Genomic DNA, 18,367 nt, shown 5'->3' with positions numbered 1-18,367 from the left:
ATACAATCAATACATTTATAATCTCATATTGTCACGTCTTGAACTCTGAACCACCTGCTGAACATCTGCCAGGTTAACAAACTGAATTCGATTAGAAGCCATTGAAGGAAACGTGTATTTCTCAGATGATAAATGAGTTGGTTTGAAACATTTGTCACTTATGTGCAAGTGGAGATACTTTTATAATCTCCCTTGTATAGCAGCAAGCATCAACATTATGATCTCCTGCCAAATCTTGAATTTCTTCCAAATCTCTGTGTGTTCTGTGTCGTTTCTTGTGCATTAAAGTTGCCTCTGAGCGACCATAGATGGATGGCAAAGTATGCTGGGTTTGAAGAAGTATTTCATCATGATTCACTTACAAAGAAAAAGAAATGTCCTCAGCTTTCTTTACCAATTTTTCCTATTTTTTTCTACTGACCTCAAGACAAAATGTAATTTCCCAAGAGAAACATTGAAGCTCTGTATCGATGGAGTGACTAGAGAGACAAACACTGCTGGTATTGTATAGAACATTTTCAAAGGTTAGCTATATTTGCAGAAAACTGTAAGTAGAGTGAAGTTTCACCATCAACCATTAGTTTAAACTTCTCCAAGTATAATCAGAAACAAAACTGAAAATAATAATAGTAAACATCATGTTTGATCGCATAAACAAACACACATCCAAAAATACACTAACAACACACGTCTTTTTTCTCCGAACAAAATATAAACTTGTTAATCAATTGATAAGTTTGAATGAGAAAAATGATGAAAATGTTCTGTAATAATATGCGACCTATAATCTTGTGTGAGTAGAGGAGACAATTGTGTACGGTTGTCTATAAAGTAAAGATATTTGAAAATGTACAGAGATAGAAAAAAGGAAATAAATAAATGTATATTATAATAGAATTTGACTTTTGATGTAATTGTAATGCTCTTCCACCGAAACAAAGTTATAGACTGAGGCCGATGGGAGTGAAGAAAACTATTATGTATTGGCTCTAAAATTAAAACAAAATAATATGTCTATGATGTACTTTACAAAAATAAACTAGTAAACAAAAATGAGACAAAAAAGAAATGTATTGATTAAACTGCAGTTATCAAATCCTGACCAAAAATGTTTTCCAAACTATATTATTATGAATTATTTTTATATTCTTGTAATCATTGTGTGAATACGTATATATTTGTTCAGAAATAAAACAGTTTATCTGTTATCAAGCCAAGAAAGGAGAAATAAAGTGTACAACGCACGAGGACATCACTTGAGGACTTCAGAAAGCTTCCTGTTCTTCTTTCTTAAATAAGCAGAGCTTTTTTTAGACAGGAAGTGTCTGCAGCTGATAGCATGTTAAAATGCTGAGAAAATGTTATTATTAAATATAAAGAATGTGCTTCAGCCATGTGTATATTTGTGTTACCACAGGCACAGACGTTGCACAATAATAAACAGGAGACCTTTGTTTCACTTCCTGTACAGATTCTCCAGAGAAGTTTGATCATCTTAAAGTCTATCAGACTTAGTCTGATGATGTCATCTGTTTTTCCTTGTGTATCTCTGGCCTTAAATTATTATTTTTAAACCAAAAGCCTGTATTCTCCTAGTCAACCAGCATGATCTCATCAAAATCTGTCACCGTAAATCCCTCCAAATGCTCCTGGAATAGTTGTATTCTCATCTTTTGGTTTGTCTTCCAGGTCTCCTGATTTCCACGACGAGGTCAAGATCAAGCTTCCAGCTTCCCTGTCAGACCACCACCACATTCTTTTCACCTTCTACCACGTCAGCTGCCAGCAGAAGCAGAACACGCCTTTAGAGACCCCTGTTGGATACACGGTACGTTTAGAAGAGAAACTTGTTCATCCGAGCGACGTCTCATGGTCGTCTCATGGTCGTCTCCTTCCTCCTGCTCCTCCAGTGGATCCCCATGTTGCAGAGCGGTCGTCTGAGGACTGGACACTTCTGTCTTCCCGTGTCTCTTGAGAAGCCGCCTCAGTCCTACTCGGTTCTCTCTCCAGATGTGAGTCAAGAGATGCTTCCTTCATTTTACATGAAGCTAATGATATTCCTTAACCTGTAATATTGTTTTTTTAAGGTTCCTCTTCCAGGAATGAAGTGGGTGGACAACCACCGAGGAGTGTTTAACGTGGAAGTCGTGTCAGTCTCAACAATCCACACACAAGTATGAATGATTTTATTTTTCTGACTACACACACCATAGAATCAACTCCAACATTGTACAACAACCTTTGGTTAAGAACCATACGGCGATATATCATGAATTTATTTTCCCCATAATACTGTATCGATATTTGACAGCTCTGTTTCATTGGCTTTCAAATCATATTTTAAGTGCGTTTAAAACATAACATGCAATTTGATTTTTTTTTTTTTTTTTTGTGCAAATATTCACAGCTTCTGTTCATTTTGCGTTGCAATTCAACTTCCGGTCACTAGATGGCAGCAGTCATTTCGTCCTCTGCCGCTTAAGAAACAATCATGTCCTGTGAGATCATGGTATTGACTGAGGACGAGAGGATACAGTCGACTCCAGCAGCTTTTAAAGCTGATGTTTGGATGTATTTTGTTTTAAAAACGAATGAAAGCAGTTTCGACTTCGTCAAGAGTCATGTGGTCTGTAAGTTCTGCAACACCAGAGTATAAAGTACTCGACAATACTACAAATATATCCTTGCTACAGTATCACAATATATCGTATCGTATCTCCAGATTCTTGCTAATATACATCACTACTCTATATATTCTTGACATGTAAACCTGTTGCTTGTCAAATTTGCTGTAAAGTCCCCTTTAGTCAGACTTTATCTTTCTTTATCCAAAACTGTCGCTCCTTCCTGTCTCTCATTCTTGTGCCTCTCTCCCCTCCAGGACCAGTATCTGGATAAATTCTTCGCTCTCGTCCATGCGCTGGACGAGCACATGTTCCCCGTCCGGATAGGAGACATGCGCATCATGGAGAACAACCTGGAGACGGAGCTCAAGTCCAGCATAGCGGCGCTCAACTCCTCTCAGCTGGAGCCCATCGTGCGCTTCCTTCACCTGCTGCTGGACAAGTTGGTGCTGCTCGTGGTTCGACCGCCCGTCATCGCCGGGCAGATCGGTATGTTTGTGGGTGTGAGGGGTGTGATGGGAGAGGCCTGCACCATAGATTAACAAACTCTTTTTCTCCTAATTATTGATTAACAATTAATTAATTCATCTCCATATTATTTTTTCAATGATTTTCCCAGGGATTACTTGCTCCTGTGCAGGCCAAGTTAGGGAAGATGTATATCTTCTAAATGAATTACCTTAAAAAAAGCTCCAAGGGAACATGTCTTCCTCAAGGAGCTAATATCACATGACTTTATAAAACATGGTATACAATAAAATTGTTCCCCACCAAATTTGGTTTAAGATCAAAATAGCCAAATGAATCCCGAAGCTAGGCAAAATCCCCTTATCAGAACCACTAGTAAGGCTTAATTTCACTTTTATTTGAAATTAACAAAATATTTTGGTAAAACACATGTTATTGACCTGTGTTATTAAAGGGCAACCAAATCCAACTCTCCTGATTGTTTCTAATGTTGAAGTCTTCCTGTCTAAGATACAGTAAGTCCCTCATCATGACCATGTTTTGAAGTTAATACTTTATAAAGTTCTCCCCCGTCTGAAATCTTTGCGAACTAGAGGTTACGAGAGCAGAGTCCATTATGACGTAATAATGGCTTCACTCCTCCTCCAGTTAGCTTGGTTTATACAATTAGTCCCTTGAAGCTGGTTTCTTCTTTTATCTAACATTTAATCATCAGGTTCTTTATTTATAAAAAAGTTGTATGTTTGGTGTTCAGGCTCATGTGATTTTAATCTAAGTTCATGCTTTCATCCCTGCAGTCAATCTGGGACAAGCGTCGTTCGAGGTCATGGCTTCCATAGTCAACCGCCTACACAAGTACCTGGACTCCAGCCAAGACATGCACGGGCGCAACAGCCTGTTGTCTTCTTACATCCACTACGTCTTCCGGTTGCCCAGCGCTGACCCCAACTCTCCCTCTCCAGGTATTTTCCCATCAGCGTCTGAATCATCTCAACATGCTTTCGTTTGGTTCTGCCTTTCATTTTCATCACCCTTGAACCTCATGTGGATTGTTCATGCCCCGTCTCCTATTTATCTTTTTTGTTTTTGTTTGCCTTTTTTTTCCCCCTCCATATTCGTTTTCTGCCAGCAACCTCTGACCTCAGCTCATCCCCTCCAGGTACTTGTGGTGCTCTCGTGTCTTCTGTAGTCGAACTTAGATGTGTGAGATTCATAGATGCTTGAGTTGATATATTATTGTGCAAGTTGGGCAAGTGCTGGGTTATTATCGGGTCAACGCATTTAACCATCAACTGCGTCACTGTTGACATGCGATTAATTGTGATTAATCAGGGAAATCATGCAATTAATCGTGATTAATCAGGGAAATCATGCAATTAATCATGATTAATCAGGGAAATCATGCAATTAATCATGATTAATCAGGGAAATCATGCAATTAATCGTGATTAATCAGGGAAATCTTGCAATTAATCGTGATTAAATCTTTTAATCGTTGCATAGCCCTAATATGTCTCGGCTGTTTCTGGTCACCGTTCTTCGTTTGTAGCCACTGAATTTAGTGGATCGTGTGCTGGTCCTGGTAAGTGTAATGTGTCAATCCGGGTCAGATCCTGCTCTCTGACCCTTGATCCATGATCTACTAGACTTGGCTCCTCAGGATATTGATTTTTAAATTCACAAACCGAGCCATTAGATTATGACCCTCGGTGCTGGTGTTTCTGTGTTCATTTAGAGTCTCAAGAAATTTAAACAACTCCTCAGTGAAATTAATAAATGAACCATGAAAGGCAAAAAATACAAGGTGCAATTTTGTACTTGTAAGAAAGATGAGATAAGATAGGACTGGTCACTGAAGGAATTCAAAGATATAAACAGGTTAATTCTTGTCAGTAACGACTCGTTCAAGTATTTTATCATCAACCCCTCGTAACATACCTATGAGCCTGTCAATCCATTCTCATTCTCTCCCACTGTTCCACTGTTCTCAGGCCCCGGGGGGCTGGGAGGGTCCGTTCACTACGCCACCATGGCTCGCTCCGTCGTCCGGCCCGCCAGCCTCAACCTAAACCGCTCTCGCAGCCTCAGCAACAGCAACCCCGACATCTCCGGCACTCCCACCTCTCCCGACGACGAGGTCCGATCCATCATCGGCAGCAAGGTAAGCCCCTCCTTAAAACCCCTAACATCGACGTTGTCATCGACGAGCGGCAGTTTCCCGGCGCGTCACCTCGTGCGACTCCTGCAGATCTATAAAGTGAACAGTACGCCTCGTGTCTCCATTATCAACCATCTGCAAACACATGGTCGAACATCTTATCTGTCCATACGCTGTGACGCTGACCTGAAGCATGTACACACTGTTCTTAGTGACACAAGTTTGACTCAAAGAGACCTATTTTTTTTAGGGTTTACGTTATTACAACTGCTGTTCTTGACAGATGACCAGACAAACACACAAAGTGTGTATATGTGTAGAAGTGTCAAACATTTATTGATGTAGAGTAAAAATGTATGTGTGTGTATATATATATATATATAAATATATTATCTAATTGTATTTTTAAACATAAAACACTAAAATAAATTGATTAAAATTGTCCAAAGACATACAGCCTATGGCAGTACATATTTGTTTTTATAGTGTTTATTTTCAGATTGAATTTTAAATTTTTCTTTTATATCCTTTCTTTAAATAAGTTCTATTTAAACATTATTTTAGCTCTACATCCTCAGCAGGGTCTTCGGGATTAATGGGAGTTTTCTAAACAAGTCTGCATGTTTGCTGTGGACTTGTCGAAAAAATGTTGCTTGTGTTTCTCATGGTTGCTACAGGACTACAGGTTACTGTACTTACTAGTCAACACAGGCTGTTCAATCCCTGTACGAACAGTTCAAGAGTCTGGTCCATATTTCTATCAAGAAGTCAGATTCCTTTTCCACATTTTCATTTGCTAAACTTCATCACCGGTTCATACTGCTGCATTATTTTTATTGGACTTTTGTACATTTAAAATGTATCTTTAAGTTAAACGTGCATCTACTTAAAATGTGTCCACTTTTTTTGAATGATCTGCTTAGTTTTATGTTTGTTAGAGAAAATGTAAATGGATGGTTTTATGTTTATTTTAAGTTCAGAAGTTTGACATGTTCAAATGTGAGGATTCTGACCAACTTTTTACTTTTATCCCGTTCATGTCTCATCTCTGCTAATACTGGACTGAACCGCTCATCTGTCCGTTCTTAGCACAGAGAGAGATAAAAGTCTGCTTTTCTTTTTTTAACTGACTCTTCTTAACGCACCTTGGCATCTCCCTGCAGTGCTGACCTGTGTGGCCTCTTTAACCTGTGATTATTCCTTCCCTCCTCCTGCGCCCCTCCCATGCTGCTCGTTCACTGCCTTGCTTCCCGCCTGCCTTGCGTGTCCCCTGAACTCGGCACCTCTAGGGGTTAGACCGCTCCAACTCGTGGGTGCACACCATGGGCTGTAAGAGCGCCCCCTGGGGATCCAGCCCCGGGTCTGCTCCAGAAACCATGCAGGTGGTTTGATCAATCCCCAATCTTCCACTTTAGAACTTAGACCTAACTTAGTCCACTTCAAGGACGCTGGGACGTTTGACTTTTGGGACTTTTGTGTATTTTGCAACAATATTTTCCCACAGATGAAAATAATCCTTATTCATTTCAAGTCCTTATGTGTGATTGAATGATTTAAAATACCAAAAATGACCCAAACTTCAGACGGTTGCAGCAGTCCTGTCACTCTCATCACATCCTCACACCTCAACTATAGGAGTCATGTTTGCTTCCATGACTCATCAGATTAGATCCTCGTCTTCAACACCTAAGATCCACATCTCTTCTTCTCTACAGTTTAAACCGCACCCTTTAGATAAAGTTAAAAGTCACACCAGATTAAAATTCTCACTTGCAATAAACACAATTAGTTAATATATGAAAAAATAAAGTTTTACTCTCCACTAATAAAGGAAAAAGTAACAATGAACTCTGAAAGAAACAAACATTCATCCTGGTCTGTTGTTTTAGTCAGTTTCATTGCAAAGTTGTTCTACCATCATTCAGTCATTTTACAGATAAAAAGAAAACTTGAGTCAAGCTCTATCTAAAAACATTTTCTCAGTACAATTTGTACAAAAAATACATGAATAAATACAAGTAAATACTTGGTTGATAAAGGAAATTATGTCAAGGTTTCATTTGTTGATGTAATTCATCTTTTTTTTTGTTCCCCTAAATTTAACTCATTGTCTCTGAACTACAGAATACAGTAGGATGAACAAAAACAAAACAAACCAGAAGGTTTTCAAAGTGAGGCCACTTGACTGTGTAGAGTTTTGGGAGGATGTTTTAAAGGGCGTCACTTCCAATGACTGAAGTAGCCTGGAAGAAGCCTGAATGCGACGGGATACGTCTTCTCAAAACTCTACACAGTCCAGTTGCCACACTGTGGAAGCTTCTGGATAAATAAGACCTGGATGAATGGATGACTGCACAGACAATAACTAACAAACTAATTATCAGAGCGATGCTTATAGAAATATATAGGTTTTTATAAAGTGACGATCAAAAATGAGTCCAGCTAGTTTTGAGATCTCGGCACTAAACAAGTATTAAATGACTGATCATCCACGATTGTCAACATCCCCTCAATATATTGATGAAAAATAAAAAACCTGTTGCTTCCTTTTACTTGCTACTGACTCAGCATAGAGAAGAAGAGATGTGTTCCTGATATGTTCTTTTCCATCTTGATTCATTTTCTGTCCCTAACCTCATCGTGTCTGATCTCCTGGTCCCTGCATGCATTTTAACTAACCGTTCATCCCAGAGTAGACTCCAGCACTGTCTCATGTTCTCTTGTCTTCTGGTGTTATCTGTTCATATCTGTGTTACTTGTGTAATAAAATGTGCAGTAAACTAGGAAAATGACACAAGAAACGTTAACACCTTCTCCATTATATAATATTTACAGCCATCTGTTTTCTTATATTTGAGTTTGTCATTCATTTATATGTGTACTATTAATATCTTATTAGTTGTAAAGATATTATAATTACACCAGGTTAATCATTTAGCTAAAACAATATAGTTGTTTATTTATTCAATAAAGCTAAGAAATATCATATATTATATTTTACTTTTCACTATGTCATGCATTTCATATTTTTACACATGTTTTTATATAAAATCACCAAGAAAATCTATTAAGCTTGTTCATCAAATTACATTTTGACTTCAAGTATCTACTTTTATATTTTGTTCCCGGTAGCAGAGGTCAAGGTTATCGGCTGCATATGACAATGTTTGAACAAAACTATTTCTTGCTTTTTGTGCCGGACTATTATTAGAAAAAAGCTACTCAACATAGGTTTTGGGTTTTTAGGTTGTGTAGTTTTTGCCTTTTCAAAGTGACTAAAGCAAATTATTTCAACAGAACTGCCGCCAATATGTCAATAAACTATAAACGTAATGATGTTTTCAATGCAGATACTTTAAAACTGGCAGTTAAATAAATTGGGAACAAGTACTGTAAAAAAAAAACACATCAATTATAATAGAACTGAAGTATTCTCTGATTGGGTTCATATGTTTGTTTTCATAGTTGTATATCACATGTCTAATGTCACATTTGTTCCGTCTGCATCATGTTAGAGACCAAAGATGATGTGTGTGTCATGTGTGGGGGAGACGAGCACATTTTTTGCGAAAGGGAAATGATGCAAAGTCGCGCTCCCGTTGCTCCTCCACTAACCTTGTTGTCACCGTTCCATTCATCCCACCCATAGGCCATGGAGCGCTGTGGCAATCGCATGTCTTCGCACACAGAGAGCGCCAGTTTCTTGCAAACTTTAACTGGACGGTTGCCCACAAAAAAGGTAGAGCCACGTGCACCCGGGGGGGCGAGGAGCCTGTCCCCACCGCCCCCTCACCTCAATCTTTACCGCCTCCTCTTCTGTCTTGTCTGTGGATGAATGGATGGATTTGTTTCTCTCATGTCGGTGTGACGTCTTGCTGAGAGTTGCGGATTTGAGTTTTTCTTTCTATATGTGTGGAGAGTCTGGCGAACACTGACAAGGTGCCGCTTAACTTGAGGCTTGGCTGAACATTATTATGATTTTTCTCTTTTTGCCTAAACTTGTTGATCATCTGTCTATGTTTAGGATAAAAATGATCTATTCACCAAATTCAGAGGTTTTCATTTGACACCTCAAGATTTCCTGTGAAAGAAACACTTTAGTAAATCATCCTCCGTTTTGAGTTCCCCTTCCAGTGTTTGAAGAACACATGTATAAACAAATGCATGTCTCAAGCTAGTCTAATTCTAGTTGCATTTAGCTAGTATTTTCTTCATTTCTTTAGAACTATCAAAGTGAGTGTAGCATAAGCAAGACATATGTGAGTGTATACATAGTTAAGACTGTGATGTTGGCGAGGAACTATAGAGCCAAAAGTGATGAAGAGGCTTAAAATTATGGTAAAAGCCTTTAGGTTTATGTTGATGTGTAACAAAAAGTGTGAATAAATTAAAAAAAACTGTCAGAAACGTTACCGCATTTTTAGTTTTTACTCCCAAATCATTAGGGCCACACTTTGCTCACGTCTGCTAAAGACCACAGATGTTAAAGACGGATCGGTTTATTGAAAAAATACATTTAAAGATCAAAGTCGGACAGTAATCCATACTCACATTAAAAATGTGTCACTGTTGCAAAACATCCATGTCTGCACACCTGTAAAAACAGCCTTAATACATCCCTATTGATGTAGCTGATTTTTAACAAAAGCCTTGTGTCTCCATGGTAAGAAGCAGGCTTAGTAGATCAGTAGATCATGTTCTAAACCCTAGTGATGTGCTTCAAATATGAGCCCAAATGACACAATTATCTGCTTGTTTTTAAGAGCCAAGCTGTCCAACAGATGGACCCTTAAGTAGTGCCTCAATCTCCAGTTAATTCCCGAGATACCCGGCGTGTCCCCGGCACCTCGTCTGAACGTTTGCCAGACTTTTGTTCATGTTGGTTCTTATTGAAAATATAACTGTGTTCTGTTTAAAAATGTATTTAAGTAATTTAATTTTTTTAAAGATTATAATCCTCTTTGAGAAACTGTATATCTATGTTTGTTGTCACTTTTCTTGGTTCTTACTGCTTCATTCAGGTATTCTGTTTCCTCTTGGCATGAATAACTAGCATGATTTTGATATTCCTACTAGGACTCTCTCAACATAGGACTTGTATATGGTTGATCAAATAAGCTGGTTTTATTTCTCGTCCTCTCTATTTGTTCTTCTCTCTCCTCTGGTTTGCAGCTGTTCCACGAAGAGTTGGCTCTTCAGTGGGTGGTGAGCAGTGGAAGCGTGAGGGAAGGAGCTCTTCAACAGGCCTGGTTCTTCTTTGAGCTAATGGTGGGAGAAACTCTTGTTAAATTAATATTCATTTATTTAAAGCGAGACAGATTTAAACACTGTTATTTTTAGAAAATCATTTCTCACTTTATAGTATATTTTACCATCATATATCTAACTAGCAACAAGCTATAGCATAATAAAAACAATTAATCCAGACGTAGGACTGATAAACCTATATGAAGACTGGAAGATTCTCACGATTTCCATTAAAGCTCTTGCATTTTTCAATCCATCAATGATGCCTCATCTGTTGACAACGTAACTTACTATAAGAAAACTTGTGATGTTATCATGACATACATGGCTCGATTGCCGTTTCTATCCTGATCCCATCATCTGTCCTTAAAAAAAACCACCCACAGGTGAAGAGCATCATCCATCACTTGTACTTCACCGAGCGCTTGGAGTCGCCCAGAAAGAACCGGTTTCCTGAACGCTTTATGGATGACATCACCGCCCTGGTCAGCACCATCGCCGGTGACATCGTGTCTCGATTTCAGAAGGTAATGAATGCCTTAAAGGTTGTGTGTCAAAGATGATTTTTATTGAATACAAATTTTGTTTAAATCTGTAAGTGTTGCTGCTTATTGTTGCAATGTGTTCTCTATCAACTTTGACTGTCAGGGGAGAGGAAAACGTTTTGGGGACGGACATTAGGACATGTTTTCCAGATTTTGCGTCACATATCTAGAGGGAGTTCATAGAGAGCAACATGACATGATGGCAAAAGGCATTTATAATGGCTGTAGAAAAAAAAATCTATTTATATAATTTATTTTCTATTGATAATTACCGTCTGAAAAGTGTTTTCTCTGAAGTCAGAGTAACTTTAGCCTGTGAACCCTATCACTCAAGTCGCTTGTTTGAGTCAAGATAACTGACAAAATTAACATGTAAACTAATGAAAGTGAGTTAAGGACAAACTCTATACGATTTATTTGAACTGATTTTATCCAAAAGTCTGTCTGTGAATACATTAAAACCTGTGCTGTCTGTGCTGCCAAAAAGGTACTTCTGGTCAAGTATGCTTCAGTACACAAAGACTGGATTTGAACCTTGTATCGTTTCACAAGCCTAATCAATTTTTATAGTCCACATTTGTTTTTCTTTAGGTCTTTTTTAGTTCAAACATGTGCTTGATGTGACTTCCTGACAGGACCTGGAGCTGGTGGAGCGACTCAACACCAGCCTGGCGTTCTTCCTGAATGACTTGCTGTCAGTGATGGACCGAGGCTTCGTCTTCACTCTGATCAGGGCGTACTGGAAGCAGGTGACGCTCTTATGTTCTTCTGGACTCGTTTTCTGTTGAGCCGTTGTCCTGGTGGAGGAGCTCAAGTGTCTTGCACACGAGTGAGGGAAAGATGGGAGATCTTATCGACTCTCTTGCCTCAGGTGTCAACAAAACTCTACACGCTACAGAACCAAACCTTGGAGTCTTTGAGGCTGGATTTCTTGAGGATCGTCTCCAGCCACGAACACTACGTCACCCTCAATTTGCCTTGTAGTCTGTTGACTCCTCCTGCCTCCCCGTCACCATCCGTGTCCTCCGCCACCTCCCAGGTATCTTCGTCACTTCTCAATACACCTTAAGACTCGTCGTGACTGTTCTCGTTCTTCCACGGCAGAGCTCTGGATTCTCCACACAAGTACAAGACCAGAAGATCGCCAACATGTTTGAGCTGTCCGTGCCCTTCAGAGAACAGCACTTTCTGGCCGGACTGGTTCTGTCTGAGCTGTCTGTCATTCTGGACCCGGAGAACGAAGGGTTAGTCTTTACTGTTATTCATAGCGGTCACAATGAAACGTCTAATTCGGAGCGAACAATAGTAAACCTCTGTCTGTTGCGGAGAGATAAAGGGAGCATTCATGCAGCCTCTCTTCTGTGTCGTCCTTTGTTCCTTGCCTCGGTCAACATGACCTTCCTTTTTCTGTCCTAGGATGTTTGGCTTGCATAAGAAGGTGGTCAGCGTCGTACACAACCTGCTGTCCAGCCATGACTCTGACCCGCGCTACGCCGACCCCGAAGTCAAAGCCCGGGTCGCCATGTTGTATCTGCCTCTGATCGGCATCGTCATGGAGGCGCTGCCGCAGCTTCATGACTTCACAGGTATGAACGCAGAGACGTCCGGTCGCCAAATATCACAGTCATTCCAATTTTTTTTTAATTTTCCAAAGGTGAAAAAATCTAGAAATAGTGAGATCCTTAATGGATATGGAAGTAAAAAGTGTGTCATTTGCAAAAAAAAGGGGGATTTTCAGATGTTGATTCAACTCTGAAACTCAAGCATCACTTCATAGTAAGACGATGTCAAATGGAAGTAGATCAGTGCCATCACAATATTGAATGGTTGGATTTGAAAGGTCCACTTTTTTAGCTTTTTTTTCAAATTGAAACTTTGTTATTTTTAATCTTAGAATTTTTATAGTAAATGTTTAATTTGTTTTTATTGAATAATTTAAGCCAATTATTTGAATTCCTTTTTTTTTTTACACTCCAAAAATTGGAGAAAAAACCACTCAATATTTCTTTATTCATGGTCTTTTAAATTCAATGTATTTAGTGTGACCAGACAATATTCAAAATGTTTTAATTACATTTTTAATCCTTTTTAAGATTTTTTTAATCATTTGATTCAATAAAAACTAATTCGACACTTCAAAATTTGAGTTATTAAATGTAATGCTTAAAAAATATAACTAAATAAAAATAGTTTAAAGGTTTGGATCATTCTATATCTTGATGGCACTGATATACTTCCATCATCTCGCTTCACTATCTGGACTTCAAGGAAGACGAGAGATTAATTTTAGATGGATCTGATACTGACTTCAAGGTTTCCAGCGGTTGATCATCTATAACTTCTCTTCAGTTGACTCCCAAAACCAGTGGGGTCGCCCCGGTTGTCCTCAGGGGGGCGCTGCAGGCAGCACAGGAGAGGAAGCGGAAGGCGAGGGAAATGGTATCATAAGCCAGACCGTTGCCATGGCGATAGCGGGCACCTCCACCGCCTCGCCCATATCCCGACCGAGCAGCTTCCTGCTGAACTCGCAGGTGAAGCGTTTGTTCAAAAAATCGCTCGGCGCTGGTGACGACTTGGATCTTAAGTTCTCGTGTTCTTCAGGCGAGTCGTCAGCACGGGAGCTTCACGGCCGAGTCCAGCCGCAGTCTGCTCATCTGTCTGCTGTGGGTGCTGAAGAACGCCGACGAGATGATTCTTCAGAAGTGGTTCACGGACCTTTCGGTGTCGCAGCTGAATCGCCTGCTGGATCTTCTCTACCTCTGCGTCTCCTGCTTCGAGTACAAGGTACGTCCGGATGGACCTCGGTCTGCTGTCACTGCTGCTGGACTTCTACTGAGCATGTGCGGACCATCTTTCTCTGTGCACGACGTCCGTTTGTGGAGCTCCGCTTTCACACTTAACTTGCTCTGCCTGCTGGGTGCTGTGCTGCCAATGACTCTCCCGCTGTTTTCCTCTTCTCTCCCTCACACCCGCCGCCTCCTGGATACAAGGCCCATGTTGTGTTCACCATGCAGGGGAAGAAGGCGTTCGAGCGCATGAACAGCCTGACGTTCAAGAAGTCCAAAGACATGAAAGCTAAGCTGGAGGAAGCCATCCTGGGCAGCATCGGCGCCCGGCAGGAGATGGTGCGACGCAGCCGCGGTCAGCTCGGTGTGTTGTCGTCGTCGTTGTTGTCGTCGTCGCACACACAACGAACACACACTCACTGTGTTGTCACCTGCAGAGAGGAGTCCGTCTGGCAGTGCGTTCGGCAGCCAGGAGAACCTGCGCTGGAGGAAGGACATGACCCACTGGAGGCAGAACAGCGAGAGACTGGACAAGTATGAGCTTCAATCATTATGGTGTCGTCAGCCTGTCCCCTGAATATCTTCTTGAAGCTCCACGTTCCTTATGCTCCTGAAATATTCGCGTCAAGCTATTTTGATTTTTTATTCCTAATGAAGCAGGCTTTTATTTTGTTAATGTTTCTTTTCCGTGTTGCTGTGCGTAGGAGTCACAGATGGGTCAGGTACTGTATGAACTGTGTGTCGGCTTCAGATCCTGGGCTGTGGTGTGTTCACATGCATGTGAAGAAGTGATCATTTAAATCATCATCGGCTAACTTTAAAGGAACATTCCCACATGCCCCTGAATGCACCACCAGAGATCCCCCTTAAAACTTGTTTTTCCGAACTCCCCCCTTCCTGTCGGAATCTTTGCCGTCGATAACGTTTGTCTCGGGGTTGATGGTTGCTGTGGGTCTGTTTCGCCTTTTTTACTCGTGTGCTCAATACTTCGGGTCTGTGTGTGTGTGTGTGTGTGCTTAGCAGTGGTGGATGATGTGTTGTCTGCTATAAACTGGGTCACCATTCGTCCTCTTTCACCCGGACATGTCCTCTTTTTTGGGGGCCTGTCGGGAGTTTGTGTTGCGTATCCTTTATCTAAGCGTCGCAGACAGTTGTATTTAAGGTAAACTAACATATCCATCTTTAATTTATCATTTAAACACTGTTACTGTTACTCGCCTGGAAAGCTCAATTGGTAGAGCTCACGATTGATCTCGAGGACGGGAGTGAGAGTTACTATAGAGGCCTAAACTCATCCCTCTGTTCTCTTTTTGTTGTGCCATTTATTTATTTATTTAATGTATTTCTTTTTGGTTTAGGCAATATTTTATTATTGACATTAAAGAGTTTAGTCAGAAGGATGGACTACCTCCAATGTTTTTCAAGATTTCTATGAAATATGTAACATTATATTTAGCTAGTATATAATATATATATAATATAAATATTTAAACAGAATTATTACTGGCCATAACTTTATTAAGGAGATTTACATTTTTGATCATCATTTTGTTGTGAAATTTCAGAGGCCTGCTCTAGTGTCTTTTGGGGAATTTCGAGTATGAGTTTAACTGAGTTAGAAGTGCGTAAAAAAACACTCGTCCCAACCCTAAAATAAACCCCACTCCTCTTTTTGGAGGTTCAGGATGTGGTCACCCTAAAATAAGGGCCCCTACTGTTTGGCTCCAGTTTGGTGCTTCCTATAGATAAACATTCTGTATGTATCCACATAAAAAAAGACATTGTTATTGTTGCAAAAATTCATTTTAACAGACAGTCAGGATGTGGAACATAAAGGCTGCAAACACTAAACACTCTTTGATAACTTGACGGACAAATGTCATGGCATTGAGAATTCAAAATGAATTTAATAAAAAAAACATTTTTGACTTCAGTTTTCGTAACTACGGATGCAACGTACAGTAGAAGACAAGGGTCAGTGTAAACATGTGTCATTCTCTGTTCCCATATTGTGGCGCAACAGTTTGTAATAGAAGCTCTAGAGTCTAGACTGTGAACCAGATGCTTGTCGTGTTTGCTGTGAACTTGCCTCCATGATTATTTAATTTGATGCCTGATAGTCCCTAACAGCCTTTACATCCTAAACGTACTTTTGATATTAATCTGTGAACCTCTTAACACCACCATCGCCTTAAAAAATAATAACATGCATCTTGTGTGTAATGATTAATGATAACACTTAAAAGTTTTTAAAATAAAACAGTGTTTGTATATGTACTGTATATATTCTTCATGTTTAACTAAATTAAATTCAAAGTCAGTGGCTGTTGTGAGGGCTCGTCAATATGACCAGAATAACTTGTAAATTCTTTCCATATCTTTTAATTTATATTTATTTTATTTAAATAATCTCAACCTAAATCTAGTGCATAATATATTGTATTCTTCTATTTATTATGCTGGACAGGAAATACTCACAAATAAAAATAATTGATTAATTACGAAGTCCAAATTAAAATATTTTTAACAATTTATATTCAAAGTTCCAATTTACTTTGTTGTTTTTGCTGACAAAAGCTTTTCTTTCTTTCTAGAATGTTTTAATTTATGTGGAAAAAGCTGAAAAATCCTTGTATCCATCTCTTCCACGTCAGTTTAATACATGTTTTGTTTGCATCAGACACACATTTTTAACACACTCTTCCTCTTAACTGTGATCAACACACTTGTTATTTTTACACTTTTCACTCACTCTACACACGGATGGAGAGATATTAGAAAGATAATAGAATCCATTTGGACTATTTCAGTTACATTAACAACTTTTGCTGTGAGGCTTGGATTGAACCTGGAACCTCGTAATTGAACTGTTCTATTCTGTGGCAGGACCCGAGCAGAGCTGGAACACGAAGCTCTCATTGATGGTAACCTAGCAACCGAGGCCAACCTGATCATACTTGACACGTTAGAGATAGTCGTGCAGGTACAGATGAAGTTTTCATTCAAGTGATCAAAGTTTTTATTCTTGTTTAACGAGTGTTTCCTGTTCAGACCGTGTCCGTGACGGAGTCGAAGGAGAGCATCCTGGGCGGAGTGTTGAAGGTTCTGCTTCACAGTATGGCCTGCAACCAGAGCGCCCTCTACCTGCAGCACTGTTTCGCAACACAACGAGCGCTGGTGTCAAAGGTGGGATGATGCACCGGTCGTATTTTTGCATTATAATGACGTGTTTTTTTTCACCGTCTAGTTCCCCGAGCTGCTGTTCGAAGAGGAGACGGAGCAGTGCGCCGACTTGTGTCTGCGACTGTTGAGGAGCTGCAGCAGCAGCATCAGCACCATCAGAGCTCACGCCAGCGCCTCCCTCTACCTCCTCATGAGGCAAAACTTTGAGATCGGAAATGTAAGTTCATGACTCTTCCAGAAACTCGAACTGGTGCGACATGTAATTATTGTAAGTCAACTACGAAACTGACACATAAAACACACAAAAAATAAAATAAACATAATAATAATAATAAAAGTTACTATAGTATAATAATATAATACTTCTATTGACTTTACCATTTGGAAAAAACACAACTCAATGAAAACAATTCCCGAATATAAAAAATACAGTGGTAAACGAGATTTAATCTCCAGAATAACAAAGTGGTTTCAGTGGGCGGGGCTTAAGCACATTTTCTAATGTAAATATTTCAATAAAAAGATAGTTTTGTACAAACGGAAACATACTGACGATACAATAGAGTCCAACATCTATTTAAGACACACTTAAATCAACACATTAACTTTAAGTCAGGATTAACATAGGATCAGTTGTGCTGCTCTTGGCCACTGAAACTACATCCTGTCGTGATTTCACTGATTTAACTCATCAATGATGATGTTCTTCACATTCTGTCTGTTGCTCTTTGTGTGTTTAGAATTTTGCCCGGGTGAAGATGCAGGTGACCATGTCTCTGTCCTCGCTGGTGGGAACGTCGCAGAACTTCAACGAGGAGTTCCTGCGTCGCTCTCTCAAGACCATCCTCACGTACGCCGAGGAGGACCTGGAGCTCAGAGAAACCACCTTCCCAGACCAGGTAGAGACTTGCCTGTAACACTACGAGCATAGATAACAATGTTATTACACACCTTACTCATTATTACACAAGATGTCTCATCAACTAAGATTTTGAATCTTAATATCCAAATTAATCAGTTAAATGTTTGAAGACAGAAAATGTATGAAGAAAACACACGTATATTTAAATTCATATTTATAAAAGATGTGTTTAATGCCTCGTGTTTCTAAATAATAATAAGTGTATAAATAATAATTGAATGTAATGGTCAGAAAGAGAACTTGTATTATTATTATTATTATTTTATTTAATTAAGTGTTTTTAGTTGTTCTTGTCTCAGTTTAGAAAGCTGTTCTGAATGATGCTATAAAGATACGTTTATTATTAGTAGTTTTATTATCTCCCTAATAGTTGACATGATTTTTCATGACTGGTTTGATCTCTCCTATGGAAGATGTATGAGTTCCTGGTTGAG

At 39.5% G+C, this 18,367-nt stretch overlaps 1 protein-coding gene across 8 annotated transcripts in view; it reads left to right on the top strand.

The window, feature by feature from the left end:
* dock7 (dedicator of cytokinesis 7) overlaps nucleotides 1-18,367 on the top strand; it is a 44,336-nt gene that overhangs the window by 18,794 nt on the left and 7,175 nt on the right. For 2 of the 8 annotated variants that reach the window (XM_087783772.1, XM_087783773.1), the window contains exons 17-38: nucleotides 1,690-1,828; nucleotides 1,911-2,012; nucleotides 2,088-2,174; nucleotides 2,882-3,113; nucleotides 3,890-4,054; nucleotides 5,084-5,253; nucleotides 6,540-6,632; nucleotides 8,900-8,989; nucleotides 10,423-10,518; nucleotides 10,884-11,024; nucleotides 11,678-11,791; nucleotides 11,914-12,081; nucleotides 12,147-12,286; nucleotides 12,459-12,628; nucleotides 13,392-13,573; nucleotides 13,644-13,826; nucleotides 14,057-14,192; nucleotides 14,266-14,362; nucleotides 16,715-16,811; nucleotides 16,880-17,014; nucleotides 17,076-17,228; nucleotides 17,752-17,910. In XM_087783772.1, coding sequence (XP_087639898.1) covers nucleotides 1,690-1,828; nucleotides 1,911-2,012; nucleotides 2,088-2,174; nucleotides 2,882-3,113; nucleotides 3,890-4,054; nucleotides 5,084-5,253; nucleotides 6,540-6,632; nucleotides 8,900-8,989; nucleotides 10,423-10,518; nucleotides 10,884-11,024; nucleotides 11,678-11,791; nucleotides 11,914-12,081; nucleotides 12,147-12,286; nucleotides 12,459-12,628; nucleotides 13,392-13,573; nucleotides 13,644-13,826; nucleotides 14,057-14,192; nucleotides 14,266-14,362; nucleotides 16,715-16,811; nucleotides 16,880-17,014; nucleotides 17,076-17,228; nucleotides 17,752-17,910 — 3,049 coding nt within the window. Of the gene's footprint in view, nucleotides 1-1,689; nucleotides 1,829-1,910; nucleotides 2,013-2,087; nucleotides 2,175-2,881; nucleotides 3,114-3,889; nucleotides 4,055-4,221; nucleotides 4,252-5,083; nucleotides 5,254-6,539; nucleotides 6,633-8,899; nucleotides 8,990-10,422; nucleotides 10,519-10,883; nucleotides 11,025-11,677; nucleotides 11,792-11,913; nucleotides 12,082-12,146; nucleotides 12,287-12,458; nucleotides 12,629-13,391; nucleotides 13,574-13,643; nucleotides 13,827-14,032; nucleotides 14,193-14,265; nucleotides 14,363-14,532; nucleotides 14,551-16,714; nucleotides 16,812-16,879; nucleotides 17,015-17,075; nucleotides 17,229-17,751; nucleotides 17,911-18,367 lie in introns of all 8 variants that reach the window. The other 6 variants (XM_087783777.1, XM_087783776.1, XM_087783769.1 and 3 more) reach the window with 5 other exon arrangements.

The sequence above is a fragment of the Callionymus lyra genome, chromosome 2, assembly GCF_982586985.1.
Source record: "Callionymus lyra chromosome 2, fCalLyr1.hap1.1, whole genome shotgun sequence".
Taxonomy (NCBI): Eukaryota; Metazoa; Chordata; class Actinopteri; order Syngnathiformes; family Callionymidae; genus Callionymus; species Callionymus lyra.
The sequence above is the reverse complement of the archived record's forward strand: the minus strand, read 5'-3'. Positions and strand labels throughout refer to the sequence as shown.